The sequence below is a fragment of the Gossypium hirsutum genome, chromosome A12, assembly GCF_007990345.1.
Source record: "Gossypium hirsutum isolate 1008001.06 chromosome A12, Gossypium_hirsutum_v2.1, whole genome shotgun sequence".
NCBI lineage: Eukaryota > Viridiplantae > Streptophyta > Magnoliopsida > Malvales > Malvaceae > Gossypium > Gossypium hirsutum.
In genome coordinates this window covers 415,689-432,759 of record NC_053435.1, presented here as the reverse complement: position 1 = coordinate 432,759, position 17,071 = coordinate 415,689, and the positions used below count along the sequence as shown (strand labels likewise).

General features: G+C 32.6%; 1 protein-coding gene across 1 annotated transcript; it reads left to right on the top strand.

Moving 5' to 3' along the window:
* Window positions 1–2,357: 2,357 nt before the first annotated feature.
* On the top strand, window positions 2,358–5,301 carry LOC107931397 (VAN3-binding protein). The gene is made up of 7 exons (XM_016863278.2): window positions 2,358–2,893; window positions 2,971–3,078; window positions 3,596–4,028; window positions 4,154–4,384; window positions 4,483–4,532; window positions 4,639–4,696; window positions 4,791–5,301. The coding sequence occupies exons 1-7, from the start codon at window positions 2,516–2,518 to the stop codon at window positions 5,051–5,053; spliced, it is 1,521 nt and encodes a 506-aa protein (XP_016718767.1). The 5' UTR covers window positions 2,358–2,515; the 3' UTR covers window positions 5,054–5,301.
* Window positions 5,302–17,071: the final 11,770 nt, after the last annotated feature.

The following is a 17,071-nucleotide window of genomic DNA, read 5'->3' as shown; positions in this document are numbered from 1 at the left end:
AACACGTTAGCGTAATCTCACATGAGACCCCACTTATACATACCCAAAAACTATGAAGAAAGATTCAACTCCTAAGCATATAAAACCTACACTCTGCAAACTTACTCCCACCATGTAACCTTCACACTCTCTCCACTTTTTCTATTTGTAATTTCCAACTTTTCACCCTAACTAAATGAATCAACCTTCACAATTGCTATCACATTCCCTGTTTTACTTCTCCCTTTATTGTACAATTGTATCAACACTAACTAATACAATGTTCCTACATTTTAACAATAATGTTCCTATCACCAACAGAAGAATGATGCTTTTTTTTTTTAATATGTAGAACATGGGTAGCTTCCAGTAAGTTAATTATTTTTGTCTCTTTAGAATGGGATAAAAATCATCTTTATTTATCATAAGTGCAATCTCTAGATGCAGCTACGATCCCCCTTCAACATAAAAGTCTCCTAGTAGACATTTATGTATTTCTAGTTTCTTTTTATTTTGCTACTTTAAATTTAATATAAATCCATGTGATTTTCAACAAGTGAAGCTACAACTTTTTTACCAATTAGCATATAACCTTTATTAATTGAATAATTAAAAAGTGGATCGGAAAAAGTATTATGGAGGCCTTTATATTAAGGATTAGACTACGTTTTATTGTATATTAGATCAAAAAGTAAATTGGTTCTTTTATTAAAAATTCCATTCATTTTTGCTATTAAAAACTAGTCTATGTACATCAACATGAGGTACATGCGGCATGTCACGTATCGTTGTTTAGTTATTTTGTTAATCACGTCAAATTTTAACCGTACAAATTGATAAAATTTTAACGAAAATGACTAATTTACTCTTTAATCTAATATATAAAAATTAATTTATCTATTTTTAAGTAAAAAAATAAAATATAATTTAACTAGTGTACATGATATTTTTAATTACGATAGTGATGTTGAAAAATGTGTGATGTAATAATTTGGAATGCCAAGTGGAAATAAAAGCTGATAATCATTGATAAAACTGAAGCAAAGGGAATAAAGGGTGCATCTCTTTACTCAACTCAGTGGTCTCAACATACCATAAAAAATAAAATAGTATGCTGTATGCCCTTTGTTTTTGTAAGCAATGAAAGAAGGGTTAAGTTAAAATAGAGATGATGACGTATCCAGGCACGCGCATTTTAGCATTAGTCTCTGTCCCTGTGTCTCCAGCACCAGCAGTCAGTTTTGGTGCCCTAAAACTGTAATAATAGTTTTTTTTCTTCTTCTAAAAAACAGGGTTCCAAAGGCCAGAACTTTGTCGTTTCATTGGGACATCTGAAAACCCAAAACCCCTGTGTGTCGGCCTTGGACATTAACAACACCATAGCATAGCCAACAAGAGCCAAGGAGGGGAGGTTACCTTACCTGCTATCTCTATCAACAGTGTCAGCACTGAATCTGCATAGCCATAGGTTGTTTTCTTGACCAAGATTTGGTGTGGATTTACTACATTAAATTAGCCAGCTTGTTTTGAAAACACTCACTAACTAAAACTCGATGTTATGCATTGTGGGGAATATACATTCTCTTATTTTATGTGGCTTTGCTGCATCTTCTTTTGTCGGTGCCATTTAATGTTGGTGAGAATTAAAAACAATCCATCCTCTATTTTTCCTTTTTTTAAATTCAAATTTAAGCATGTAATAAGGAAGACTCACAGTCACAAACCAAAATAGAAAGATGCTTGGATGAGATTGCATTTTTGTTACTTGAAACTTAACAAGGTAGAGTCTACTTTTTTTAATATTGAAACCAATGATGACTGACAGTAACCCAATAACGCATCCAAAGATCAATATTGTACCCTTGGCTTGCCATTCCTTTCCTTTTTGCCTCTGCCTCTTTGCTTTTAGTCACTCATATGCACCCCCTCCATTATTTTTTCCAACTACTTCCTCCTAGCTCTCTTCTTTTTGGAATTAACTAGCCGTATACAAAAAATAATTTTTTTTTTAATTTTATGATTGCTTCTTTTATAAATATGAATTTTTACTTAAAAAAGAAATTAGTAAGCAGATGAAAATGATGACATCCCAAATGGCATGTGTCAGTAGGATGGTTCATCACTGTATGTCTTTGGCTCCAACTCACCATAATTCATTGATTTTATAGGTTTAATCATGTTAATAGTTTTGGAGCAAGTTGAGTATTGTTTTTTTCCGCAATAGAAGACAACAATTTTGACGTATTTCGCCTTCCATAATTACACTAATGTAATATTAATTATTAAATTAAAAAAAAAGAGAGAAAATAAAGTAGGGGAGGAAAAGAAGAGTTAAACCAACCAACTTTAAAATTTGAATTTTTTATTTGTAAAAGGACAGTCAAAACCATGCCGAAAACGTTGCTATCCATATATATAACACCCTCCGTCACCTCCCATAAAATATTTAAGTCCTCTGTTTTTCTCTTCTTTAAAGCTTTTAAAGAAACAAAACCAAGGCTCGGTTCAAGTACTATTTCTAGTTCAACTCAACTTCATGGAAGAGGCAAGTCCAAGGACCCGTCGTCGACCGGAGCACATTTCCCACCTTTCCCTCTCCGGTACACAGCTGCCGGAGAGCCCAAGAGGTCCAATGGAATTCCTCGCAAGGTCATGGAGCGCTTCGGCTCTCGAAGTGTCCAAAGCCCTCGCCCCTCTTCATCATCATCATCATCACCATCACCATCCAGTCAATGGTACTAGTACGGCTCCAAAGTCAGCCAGCAACTCCTCTTGTACCACCACTTCAATACCCGAAGACATAAATGGCGAGACCGAGGAGCTCGATAAGGCCACCGCTGATGTTTCCAATCAGTTCTCTTTCACTTCCTCTGCTACTTCACAGCTCGTCCTTGAACGCATCATGTCACAATCGGTAAAAGTGTCTTCCCTTAAACCCTTTTGCCTACTTTAGTGATTTGTTTTTTTTTAAATGGTTTATTATATTTGCAGGAAGTGTCACCATTAACGTCGGGCAGGCTCTCTCACAGTAGTGGACCATTGATTAATGATAATAGCCCACCAGTTTCCCCATCTGAGGAATTCGACGACGTCGTTAAGGTCTTTGTTTACACTTGGTTAATGATAATTAGTTGCATTAGAGTAGGAAAATATAATGGTTTTATTTAAGTGGTGAAGAATGGTTAATTGGGTATTACATTGGAGACAGACAGGACAGGGAGACCAATATATCAGCTTTCTGTGTCTCTTTTCTGCTAACCACACCATCACTTGTCTTTCTCTTAAACCCAATCTCTGAGTTGCTTTAGTGTTTCAAAGAAACAGAACATAGAGAGCGGGAAAAACTTTTGTCTTCTTCCAATAAAACCTTTTTATTTCCGATCTTCTAAGCTAGCCATGTATGTTTGCTTGTCTTATCACCTAAAGCTGCTCGTTTTCAGGCCTTTGAAAAAGTACTTCCCTGCTGCAAATTATATAATATTATACCATGTGATTGCCTGCTATTGGGCTATAATGCTTTAGGTCTGTACCTTGTTTATTTTGGCCCAAATTTCAACTTTGGGTTTAGACTTTAGACATTGAAAAACATTCGGTTTGTGGTCAAAATTTCTTGCAGTATTTCCGTACCCACAACTCCATACAACCATTATTCAATGGCGGTCGGACGAGTGGTGGTAATGGAGTCAACACACCCAGCGGGGCCAAGACAGTGGGGAGATGGTTAAAAGACAGAAAAGAGAAAAAGAAAGAAGAAACCAGAGCTCACAATGCACAGCTGCACGCTGCTATCTCAGTCGCTGCGGTTGCCTCCGCCATAGCAGCCATTGCAGCTGCCACCGCGGCTTCTTCTTCTACCTCGGGAAAGAACGAACAGTCTACCAAAACCGACCTGGCTGTGGCATCCGCGGCTACGTTAGTCGCCGCACAATGCGTGGAGGCTGCTGAAGCCATGGGTGCCGAACGTGACCATCTTGCGTCGGTTGTGAGCTCTGCTGTTAATGTTCGCTCACATGATGATATATTGACTCTTACTGCTGCTGCTGCTACAGGTAAAAATGTCCTATAAGCCTATAACCAATCATGTTATTGTATATTAGTGTCGGGATGAACTTGTACTCCATTGAAATGAAGCTCCATTGGATTAATATTGGAGTGTTTTTTCACTTCATTGCAGCTTTACGTGGGGCAGCAACCTTAAAGGCAAGAGCACTAAAGGAAGTGTGGAACATTGCGGCGGTCCTTCCGGCGGAGAAGACGGCAAGTGTTGGATTCTGTTCGAAAGGCAGCAATGGCAGCCATTCGAACCGCAACAATAGTGGAGAACTTGCCCCAGAGGATTTCCTTACTGCCTGCAGTCAAGAGCTTCTCGCCAAGGGTAGTGAACTTCTCAAAAGAACTCGTAAAGGTATCGAATCCGGTCCTTTTCATATAATTACACATTTGTTCTTGAGTATGAATGTGAACTATGTAGTTTATATGAATCATAATTACACATTTCTGTAGGTGATCTTCACTGGAAACTTGTCTCGGTTTATATGAATAGGACAGGCCAGGTAGCTATTGCTTTAGTCCCAACAGATCACTATTTATATTTGATTGAATTTTATCCTAAGCAATTTCACTAACATCATAAACATCATAATCATCTCACTTATGAAGGTGATTTTGAAAATGAAGAGCAAGCATGTTGCTGGGACATTCACCAAAAAGAAAAAGAGTAAGTTGCAATAACATGAAGATGATGTTGTCAATGCTCATGTATAAGAAATTGTTGACTGCCTTAAGAAACTTACACATATTTGCGGTTTCAGATGTTGTTCTGGAGGTGTGCAAGGACATTCCGTCATGGCCAGGGAGACACCTATTCGCTAGCGGAGAGCAGCATCGTTATTTTGGATTGAAGACTGAAACGAGAGGGATTATTGAGTTCGAGTGCAGAAGTGAGAGAGAATATGATATGTGGACTCAAGGTGTGTCGAGGCTTCTTTTGATTGCTGCTGAAACTGAAAGGAAGCACAGAAGACAAAGTTCAACTACATGGCCTCCTGGTGGCCAGAATTTGGACTTAGATTAGCTCATCTGCCTTGCTTTTAAGCTAGATTGCTTACAGAGAGCTCAATGCAAAGCAATGGACGAACCATTCAAGCCAAGGCAAATATCTGTGAACATTTTGAGCTGATGGTGCAATCAAAAAGCTGTGACTGTAACTTTTTTTGTAGAGTGAGAGAGTGGAACAAGTAACTTAGGGATCTATCAAACAGTCAAATGTGTGTGTAAGATTGGGCTATATATGCTTTCTTTATAGGTATTTTTTTTGCTTTAGTGCATTGTTACCCACTTTAACTCGTTTCTATACAAAAGAATCAGTAAATTTTAAGTAGGAAGCACTGGAACAGCAACAAGGATAAACATAAGATTCAGTAAAAATCATCAGATTCTGTGTCATTACAGAAAGCAAAACACAAGCATTTATGGATTATAGAGACGGGGGATTCTCTGCAGTCTGAAGGAATCACTTGTTTTGTGATAATCTGTTCAAGAGACAAAGGACGCCATAGAGAGATTGACATCAATTCTTTCCTTCCAATTATGGCAAATTTCATTTATTTTGTCAAGCTGTTATGCAAAGCAGTGTCAATTATACTAGAAGAAGATGAGTTTCTAGATTATCTGGTCTCGGTCTTTGCACTGGCTCATAACATAAATAGCTCCTTGATACGTTGCTAATGTTGTCTTTTTGTAAGTCTGAAGAATGATGAAGCTAAGGGAGAAGAAAAAGAACAGTATTTGGGCTGTCCAGATCATGAATGAACTTCTAAATCATTATACATGCATGGTAAAGATCAAACGAGACGTTACTACTTAACCAATTGAATCAACCCATAGTAAAGAATTGCACCATAAAACCTAACCCCGATTACCAATAACCTGCTATTCTAATGAACTTAGCACTTTACGTTATCGATTGCACTATAATGAAATGAGTATATGGTTTATGAAGAATTCCATGCCGGTCTACTTCTTTGCTCGTTCAAAAAATAAGGACGATAAGACCCAAATATATCTTCACCGAGACACATAAACACTTCTCCGAGGTTGGTAAATGGCTAACCGACACTTAAAGACTCATGCTCCGTCGTCGTGGCTGCACTAATCACAATCGTGGCCTTCGCCAAGTCAACCACCGTGCTTGGCGGGGTCAAGTCCGACAATGGGTTTTTTTTTTTGGTGAATGATAAGTTGTTATGTGCTGCACTTTCAATGCGTGCAGCGACTTTGCATGCCTGTGACTCGCTTTTTGGCTATTAGTACAGTTTCTGCTTTACCTTGATATGGCTTGGGTTCTCTTCAACAAGGTGCCCACACCGTAGCTACGAGACTATTCCTCTTTAGTTTCTTACCCTTTTCTTTTTCACTTTTCTTTTCCCCTTTAGTTTCTTAGTTTCTTACCCTTTTCTATTATCAGTTGAACATGTTCCTAGTGACCCACTAGTTTCGAGATAGGGACTGGACTGATATATTCATCTAACATGTTTTCTTGTTGATAATTATGCTGTTGGAATAAATTAAAATGTATTGTTTCTGCATTTCTTTTAAAATGTTAATTTATGTGCCTATATATATATATAGTTATTTCATTAATTCAAAATGGTAGTATAATATAAAAGGTAATGAGGTAATAAATAAAATTCACATCACAATTACTTAAAAACATTAGGTAAGACAATGCTTACAAGATGTTTGTAGAAAACAAGTGGGGGCAAAAAAGGAACTAGGGGAATTTAATCTAAAGACTTGTTATACTTATATCTTGCGAGTCTATTAACAGTATCCAGTGAGCTCGCCTCATTACTCTGCATCTCCTTGAATCTTACCAAATCCTTGCAAGTTGAGACCAACAATGAAGACTAGATCCCACTGACCAAGACTTGGAATGCCTACTGCGGGCCTATAATAAGACAAGAACATGTTGAGGGACCACACCCTGATGGTAGATTGCCTAACACCCATACACTACACTTTTATTATCGTGATAGGACAGCCTGTACCTAAGAGAGAAGAACATCAATAGATCAATTGAACCCAGATAATATGGAACCAAAATAAAAAAAGACATGTGTAACCTCGAGAATGAACTAACAACACACCATAACTCTCTTTTTGACCATCTTTACCACCTACAATTCTCTACCTACTTGGAGAATCATTCTCAACCGCCCTTTATTTCTCTATATATCAACAATTGGTGTAGTGAGCATGAACTTACTTTTGACCTTCAGAACAATGAGAGATAGCATATTCCAATTTTTAAACTTAACATAGTCCTTCTTTTAGGTGTCCCTTCTTTTTATAAAAGAAACACCATAAAGCTTGGGGTTACATTTTAGCCTTCCCCTTTTGCTTGGCTTGGACCATCTTCTTTCCTTGAGTAATTGTCAGTGCACTCTCTCCCATTTCCAGTATGAGTCTAGCCTCTTCTTGATCACACATGGTCAAAAGCTCATCAATAAACCACTTATCCTTGGGTGTGTTATTGGAGACCTTAAATGGCCCATACTAAGGTGGAAGAGTGTTCAATATGAAGTGCACAACGAAAGATTCAGACATTTCAACCTCAAGTGCTCTTCATTGAGCTGCTAAATCTCTCATCTCATTGATGTGATCACATACACCTTTCATGATAATGAACTTCATTGATGTGAACTTCATCATTAAGGTGTTGACTAATGACTTTTGAGAAGTTTTGAATTATTTTTCAATAGCCGATAATAATTGTTGGACATTCTCATAATGCTCAATTGAACCACGAACATCAACAGGAATCTTATTTTTTATGAACATGATAATTAAGCGATTAGATCGCTCCCATTTTTCAGTAAGAACAAGATCAACCTAATTGATTGTTTTAGTAAATGTGGCTCAGATTTCCTTATGGCATAGTCAATATACAAGCACCCCAATTGGGAAAAAAATACTCTCCTTCTAATACTTAATGTAATGACCTGAATTTTTACAGTTATTAAAAAAGAGCATTTTCGGGTCTCCGTTTCTAAAAAATAGATTTTTAAATATTTATTAAAAATATTTACGAAGTTAAGAGAGTGATTAATTAAAGTTTAATGAAGCAAATTAGCTTAAATAAAGGATAATTAGATAAAAGGATTAAATTGAATGAAGTGTGAAAGTTTAATTATAGAATAAAGAAAATTAAAAGGACTAAATAAGTAAATAAACCAAAAAGAGTGCCAAGTGTATGGCAAAAATAAAATACAAGTATAATAAATATAATACACACATTTGTAATACATATATTTATTTGCTTATTATTTAAGTAAATATTAATGTATTTATTATTATTAAATTAATATTATATGATAAATAAATAAAAAGTTGACAAATGTATGATATGTATAGTGACATGTGTGATACTAATATACATACATTTGTAAAATACATGTATATTTACTTATTATATAAGTATATTATTAAATTATATATTATTATCAAGTAAAAGATATTTATATAATAAATAGATTAAAGAAAGACAAATGTAATAATATATGTGTATACAAATGTAAAATAGATATTGGATATTAAATAGATATTTTATTATAGCTATTATTAAGTTATTATAATATATATATATATATATATATATATAAAGTAAAAGGAATAAAAAAGAAAAAGAATAGAAATAGAAAGAAAGGATGAAACGAGACAGAGAGTAGGGGAAAGAAAGAAGGAAGGGAAAAAAGAAAGAAGGAAAAAGGGAAAAATTGGGATTTCAAGGCTTGAAAGTTAAATAGGTAAGTCAATTTAGCCCCTTTTTACTTAATTTTGATGTTTTGGAAGCTTTGGGACAAGGTTTTGATGAAATTAAGTGAATATTTTGAAAGTTATTAGATTTTTAAATATTGTTCATGTTGAATAAAAAGATGAATTAGGGGTTAGATTGATAGGAATTCAAGTTAGAAATGAAATAAGGATTGAATTTTAAATTAATTCATAAGTTTTATGTTGTAGGGACTAAATTGATGAAAATTCGAAATTAGGAAAATATGCTGGAAATTTAATAGTAAAATATGAGTTTAGTTAAAAATTGAGTAGAAATAAAGTATGAATTAAGATAGAAAAGTAAGTGAATTTAGTTAGGATTAAATTGAAATTAAAAGTAGAAAATCAACATTTTGCACTAAGACTATTTTGGACAGCAACAGTAGTCTGACTTTGAAAAATCACCAAAAATTAAAGAAAAATAATTAGAGGATTAAAGTTATATTTTTAGAATTCATAATGAGTTTATTTCCAGGAGAAATCAATGGGAATATTATCCGATTTCTGTACTGTGAGATAATTAATTTTTAGTGAAGAAGGGTCGGAACTGTCAGACAGCAGAATAGGGGTGAATTTAAAGAATAAAATGTACCTAATGGCTAAACTAAAAATTCTGAAAATTTTATGTTAAAAATATATATGAGTCTAGTTTCAGGGAAAATTAACGGATCTTAATTTGGAGTTCCGTAGCTCGAGTTATAAATAATTTAGTGACTATGACACAAATGGACAGCTTGAATATTCATAAAAGTAAATAATAAAAATTATAAATAATGTTACTTACAAGTGTGTTATATACACTAAGGATGTGGAATGGAGAGGAGGAGGAGGAAAAATATGTATGAATATTCATCTAGCATGGCTAATTTGCATGTTTTAGGCTCAGGGACTAAATTGAATAAAAGTAAAACTTTATGGGTAATTTTGTAAAAATGTCAGAAATGACCAAATTGCATGAAATGGATTATTTTATTATTTAAATTACAAAATTGAATGAAATTATTAATTTAGATCAAGATCGGGGGAAAACATGTTTTAGGGATTAAATTGAAAAGTGTTGAAATTATGGAAAATTTTGATATTTTATAGAATTCATGGATTTTTATTAATATGTATGAGAATAATATCTAGAAATAAGGATTAAATTGCAAGAATTTTATTTTCCTGACCCTAAGGATGAAATCGTCATTAATTAAAAGTTTAGGGGCAAAATGGTAATTTTTCCTAGAGCATTAATTAAATGCATTAGAATATGAAATGAATGAAAATAATGATTAAATTTATTTATAAAGATCCGGACGACTCAAAAATGAGACTTGATCGTGGAAAATAAAAGATATCGGATTAATGAAATTATAAACACAAACAAGCAATGAGGTAAGTTTGTGTAACTTGAATTGTATTTTAAATACTTGAAATATGTGGTTATGTGATGAAAATATGATTTGAATGTTCAATCCATGATAATTGATGAAATATTGCTAATACTCAATATAAATTGAAAATAAAGCCCGGTTGAATGAAAGGAAAATTCGATGGATCTCTGAAAAGGAATTGACGGTAAAAAAAATCTAAACCCGGACGGATGATCCTATTCTGATACAGCCCTCCCGAAGAATACGTGTAAAATGGATTTAGCCCGGACGGTTAATCCAAATTAGGGTCTGAATTTAGCCTGGACTAATAATTCAGATCCAAGCTCATTAGAGTAATTGTCGTTGCAGGGGATTTAGCCTAGACTGGTAATCCCGACAATACTCTACGAGTTTATATTACAGGGGATTTAGCCTGGACTGGTAATCCCACTGTAAGGATGAGGTTCGCGGGAGTGTGCTCTTTGATATGAAATGTGTAAGACCATGGTTGAAAGATACGATGGCAACCTAATATGAAATGTGTAAGACCATGGTTGAAAGATACCATGGCAACGTGATATGAAATGTGTAAGACCATGGTTTAAAGATACCATGGCAACGTGACATGAAAAGAATAAGACCATGGTTGAAAGATACCATGGCAACCTGATATGAAATGAATAAGACCATGGTTGAAAGATACCATGGCAACGTGACATGAAAAGAATAAGACCATGGTTGAAAGATAACATGGCAACATGACAGAAAATGAATGAGTAAGACCATAGTTGAAAGACACTATGGCATCATGTCAAAGATAAATAAGATCGTGGATGGGAGACGCTATGACATCTATTGAACAATTGATATTTAGGTAATACTTATCAGATGACGAATGGTTATATGAAATGGTTGTGTGAAATGTTTACAAGAACTGGTCATATGGAAATATATGTACAAAATAGTTATATGGAATAATTATGAAGATAAATAAACAAAATAAGTATAAGTACATGGAATATAATTTATGTCAAGTTTGATATAAACTATTAACGGAATAAATATACATAAAATATATAGAAATGATGGAGCATGAAATATTGATATAATAAAATGAATGATATATGCTTATGAAGAAACAGTAAGAGCATGATATGTTTCATGACATGTACATATATGATTATCTTTGATATGTTGATACAAGGAAATTATGTAAGTTGAGACTATTATTAAACTCAAGTGCAATATGTAGAGAAAATAAGTATATCAATGTTGAATTTAGATGAAATGTGTGCAAGTATACTAACAATGATGTTGTTTGACTGTAACACCCCTACCCGTATCCATTGCCAGAATAGGTGCGAGGCATTACCTGGAGTTTACTGAACATTTTCAGATAATTCTGAATCATTTATTATTCATATTTTGAAAATAATCACAACGTCTCTTTATTGGGCCCTCGAAGCCCCAAACATACATTAAAAACCAACCGGAATTAAATCGGGATCATAAAAAAATTTCGCAAAATCTTAAATTTTATTTTCATCTAAGTACTTACCATTTCAATGCTTCTTGTAATTAAACATGTTACCATTCAATCAATAGCTTGTCCTTTGTCTAAGTGTCAAGCCACATCATTGTTAGTATACTTACATATATTTCATATAAATTCAACACTGATATACTTATTTTCTCGACATGTCACACTTGAGTTTAATAATTGTCTTTACTTACATAATTTCCTTGTATTAACGTATCAAAGATAATTATATATGTACATGTCATGAAACATATTATTTTATTACCGTTTCTTTATAAGTATATATCAATCATTTCATTATATCAATATTTCATGCTTCATCATTTCCATATATTTTAAGTATATTTATTCCGGTAAAGTTTATATCAAACTTAGCATAAATTATATTCGATGTACTTATTCTTATTTTGTTTATCTATCTTCATAATTATTTCATACAACTATTTTGTACATATATTTCCATATGACCAGTTCTTGTAAACATTTCACACAACCATTTTGTGTAACCATTCGTCATCTAATACGTATTACCTGAATATCAATTGTTCAATAGATATCGTAGCGTCTCCCATCCACGGTCTTATTTATCTTTGACATGATGCCATAGTGTCTTTCAACTATGGTCTTACTCATTTTCTGTCATGTTGCCATGGTATCTTTCAACCATGGTCTTATTCTTTTCATGTCACGTTGCCATGGTATCTTTCAACCATGGTCTTATTCATTTTCTGTCATGTTGCCATGGTATCTTTCAACCATGGTCTTATTCTTTTCATGTCACGTTGCCATGGTATCTTTCAACCATGGTATTATTCGTTTCATATCACGTTGCCATGGTATCTTTCAACCATGGTCTTACACATTTCATATCAGGTTGCCATGGTATCTTTCAACCATGGTCTTACACATTTCATATCAAAGAGCACACTCCCGCGAACCTCATCCTTACAGTGGGATTACTAGTCCAGGCTAAATCCCCTGTAATATAAACTCATAGAGTATTGTCGGGATTACCAGTCCAGGCTAAATCCCCTGCAACGACAATTACTCTAATGAGCTTGGATCTGAATTACCAGTCCAGGCTAAATTCAGACCCTAATTTGGATTACCCGTCTGGGCTAAATCCATTTTCCACATATTTTTCGGGAGGGCTATATCAGGATAGGATCACCCGTCCGGGCTAGATCCTTTTTACCGTCAATTCCTTTTCAGATATCCGTCGAATTTTATTTTCATTCAACCGGGATTTTCTTCCCATTTTATCAAATATATCAATGTTACATGAATTTCCATATAATGAACATTCAAATCATATTCATATCAAAAACATGCATTTCAAGCATTTAAGAATATAATTCAAGTTACATGAACTTACCTCATTGCTTGTTTGTGTTTATAATTTCATTAATCCGATATCTTTTCTTTTCCACGATCAAGTCTCATATTTGAGTCGTCTGGATCTTTATAAATAAATTTGATCATTATTTTCATTCATTTCATATTCTAATGCATTTAATTAATGCTCTAGGAAAAGTTACCATTTTGCCCCTAAACTTTTAATTAATGACGATTTCATCCTTAGGGGCTGGAAAATATAATTCTTGCAATTTAATCCTTATTTCCAGCTATTATTCTTATACATATTGATAACAATCCATGAATTCTGTAAAATATCAGAATTTTTCCATAATTTCAATACTTTTCAATTTAATCCCTAAAACATGTTTTCCCCCTATCTTGAACTAAATTAATAATTTCATTCAATTTTGTAATTTAAATAATAAAATTAATCCATTTCATGCAATTTGGTAATTTTTGGCATTTTTACAAAATTGCCCATAAAGTTTTACTTTTATTCAATTTAGTCCTTAAGCCTAAAACATGCAAATTAGCCATGCTTGCTGAATATTCATATATATATTTTCCTCCTCCTCCTCCTCTCCATTCCACATCCTTAAATTTATATAACATGCTTATAAGTAACATTATCAATAATTTCACTATTTACTTATATGTATATTCAAAGCTGTCCATTTGAGTCATAGTCACTAAATTATTTATTTCTTGAGTTACAGAACTCCAAATTAAGATATGTAAATTTTATCTGAAACTAGACTCACATATATTCTTACCATAAAATTTTTAGAATTTTTGGTTTAGCCAATTAGTACAGTTTATTCATTAAATTCACCCATATTCTGCTGTCTGACAGTTCTAACCCTTCTTCACTAAAAATTAATTATCTCCTTGCACAGAATTCAAATGATGTTATAGTTTGTTTCTATTAAAACTAGACTCATTCAGGATTCTATAAATATAAATTTAAGCCCATAATTATTTTTATTCATTTTTTTATGATTTTTCAAAGTATGAACAGGGGAACCCGAATTCATTCTGACCTTGTCTCACAAAATTCATTATATCTCAAAATTTAAAAATCCATTGCTTACACTGTTTCTTCTATGAGAAACTAAACTCAATGATTTTTAATTACATATTTTTTTCATCTTCTAATTCGATTTCTACAATTTACGGTGATTTTTCAAAGTTAGACTACTGCTGCTGTCCATAACTGTTTTAGTGCAAGATATTAATTACCATGTTATAACACCCTTATTTTCTTTTTCTACACCATTTCTCATCACTTTCTCTTATTTTCTCTTCACTAACATATCAAGAACATAGGACCTTATGTAAGAAAACTCTACTATAACATTATTTCCATGCTTTGTTAATAATAACAAACTTTAAAACATATTGAAATCTTGATGTACTTACCTTGTTCTCTTGATACCAATCTTTAACTTGATTTTCTCTCTCCTCCAGCTTCTATTTCTTGAATCCAACTTGATATTCTTGCTCCCCATGGTCTCCTTAACATTTCTCTCTCTTAGTAGCTATGGAAATTCTTTTGATTTCTAGGTGAAAATTGTGAATTTTTGGTGGAAGGACCAAATTGTAAAGAAAAGAAAATTTCTTTCTTTTCCCTCTCTTCTAACGTTGGTTGCATGCATGGAAAGATGATGAAAATTCTTCATCTTTCCTTCCTTTTTATACCAAATAATTAATAATAAAATAATAATAAAATAATAATAAAATAATAAAATATCTCATTAAAATAATATATATCTAATTAAATAATCATAAAATATCATCAACATATCATTACTTTCTAGATTTCTCTCTCTTCCAATTGACCATTTTCCCTTTATTATCTTTTGATATTTCATCTTTGAGTCATCCTTTAATTTGGTAAAATTGTAATTTAGTCCCTCATAATTCTTCACCTATTCAATTTGGTCCTAATTCATCAATTTTCCTTGGTTTCTAGATCATTCCACCCTTAAAATATTTGCACTATTAGTCCTTTAACTTTTCATATTTACACTTTAATCCTTTAAATTTTGAGCATTTACTCTTGGGCCATAAAACTTTTCTCACTTTTACAATTTAGTCCTTTCTTGAATCAATATGTCATAATATACTTCCCAATATTGACATAACTCAAAATTTACCTTTTTGTCACTTTATTTCCTTATTTTACTATATTACCGATAATATTTTACTGTAAAAATTTTAGGGTATTACATTTTAGTGGTATCAGAGCTACGGTTTAGTCGGTTCTCGGACCAAACGTAGTATATGTGAAGTCTAAAAACACGTGTCATTATAATATGTGATAAGTATGATATCTCCCGACTCTGATGAGATTTGTTTTACTTATAAAATTAGATGCTTCTAACCGAAGATAATTCCGATAATACCAAAAACGATACTTAAGAATATGAGTAAAAAGTTGATTAGAATGAATCGAAATTCAGAAAGGTATGAATAAATACATGTTGATGATGAATGTTATGTGTATTATTAAAAGTAAATTATATTGCTACATGAAATATTGTGCTGATGACTAAATTGCAAAATATATAAAAGTGGTATATGAAGTACATGATAAGGATTATTATTAAATTATGGATGAATAGTAAATTTTGAAAAATATTACATGTACTAAAGGTAAAGAAGACATAAATAAACGGATTATTGGCACAAGGATTAAATTATAAAGCATGTAAAAGTATTATGCGAAAGGTGTAAAAGTGATATACGTGCATGAAATAATTTGCCCAAGTAGACGAAATTAGAACTACTAGGATATTAAGGGAACTCAGTATGCTCTCTGATTACTAGCACGTTAGTGTTCTCTGATTATTAGCACATTCAGCACATTTGTACTCTCTGTATAGCACTTCAGTGTTCTTTGTTTAATAATGCATAATAATGCACCTCTGTATAAGTCTCGTATATCTGAAGTGTTCTATCTAGTCTACTGGGCATCTGCTAAGTAAAAATTAAACAATTTTCGTTACGAGGTAAATGATAAAAATGTTAGTTATGATGAAGCAGAACTTGTAAAAGTACGAATAAATGTTTTATAGTACTTGAGAACGATAAATGTTATGTGAGTAAATATATGACAATTAAATTATGAGACTTTACGATCTATACCCCTTTACTAGTACAGTTATATGCAATGAAATTCATGAGATTTATATTGATTAAGTTCAGAAGTGGAAAGTGAAAAGTTCAATGGTTGAACAATTGATAATATAGTCGGAATTGAGAATGAGTTAATAGGTAAAGATGGGTTCTGAATAGATACATCAAAATTTTTCTGAAAACTAGCTGGGATATACAGTACCACTGTTAAATAAAGAAATTATTTATAGGAAAATCGATTTGTTCAAATATGTTATTTACAGAATGGTTAACTGAAAATTCCTTCCCAATTAGTTTCTTCAGTGAACTGAATGATGTGAAACTATTGATGACTTTACTAGTCAATGGATTGGTAAATAAATTAAATATTTGAATATAGCTGTTATAAATAAGTATATTACAGTAAAAATTTTTGGGGATTTTGTACGGGTATTTTATATGTACTGATATTTTCAGAGGTATATACAACTGTTCATGTTTGGATGCTATAATCAATATATGGAAAGGTTGGATAAATATGCTAATAGACAGAAATTATCACAAGTCTGGTTGATTCACAAATGGTACTACTCTATCTTTCTTTGGTTTTTCAAGCCAATACATGTGATAAAACACTTGATAATAAGATTCATATGATATTATCTTCTATTTCTGTTGGTAAAAGTTCTGAGAGGCAAATGTGAATATAGCTGTTATAAATAAGTATATTACAGTAAAAATTTTTGGGGATTTTGTACGGGTATTTTATATGTACTGATATTTTCAGAGGTATATACAACTGTTCATGTTTGGATGCTATAATCAATATATGGAAAGGTTGGATAAATATGCTAATAGATAGAAATTATCACAAGTCTGATTGATT

What these genes read in the sequence shown, in the direction of transcription:
- LOC107931397 (XM_016863278.2), top strand. Translation starts at nt 2,516, where the DNA reads ATGGAAGAGGCAAGTCCAAGGACCCGTCGTCGACCGGAGCACATTTCC. An exon ending in AATTCGACGACGTCGTTAAG is followed by an intron (nt 3,079 to 3,595) that starts GTCTTTGTTTAC and finishes AATTTCTTGCAG; the next exon opens with TATTTCCGTACCCACAACTC. An exon ending in TCTCAAAAGAACTCGTAAAG is followed by an intron (nt 4,385 to 4,482) that starts GTATCGAATCCG and finishes ACATTTCTGTAG; the next exon opens with GTGATCTTCACTGGAAACTT.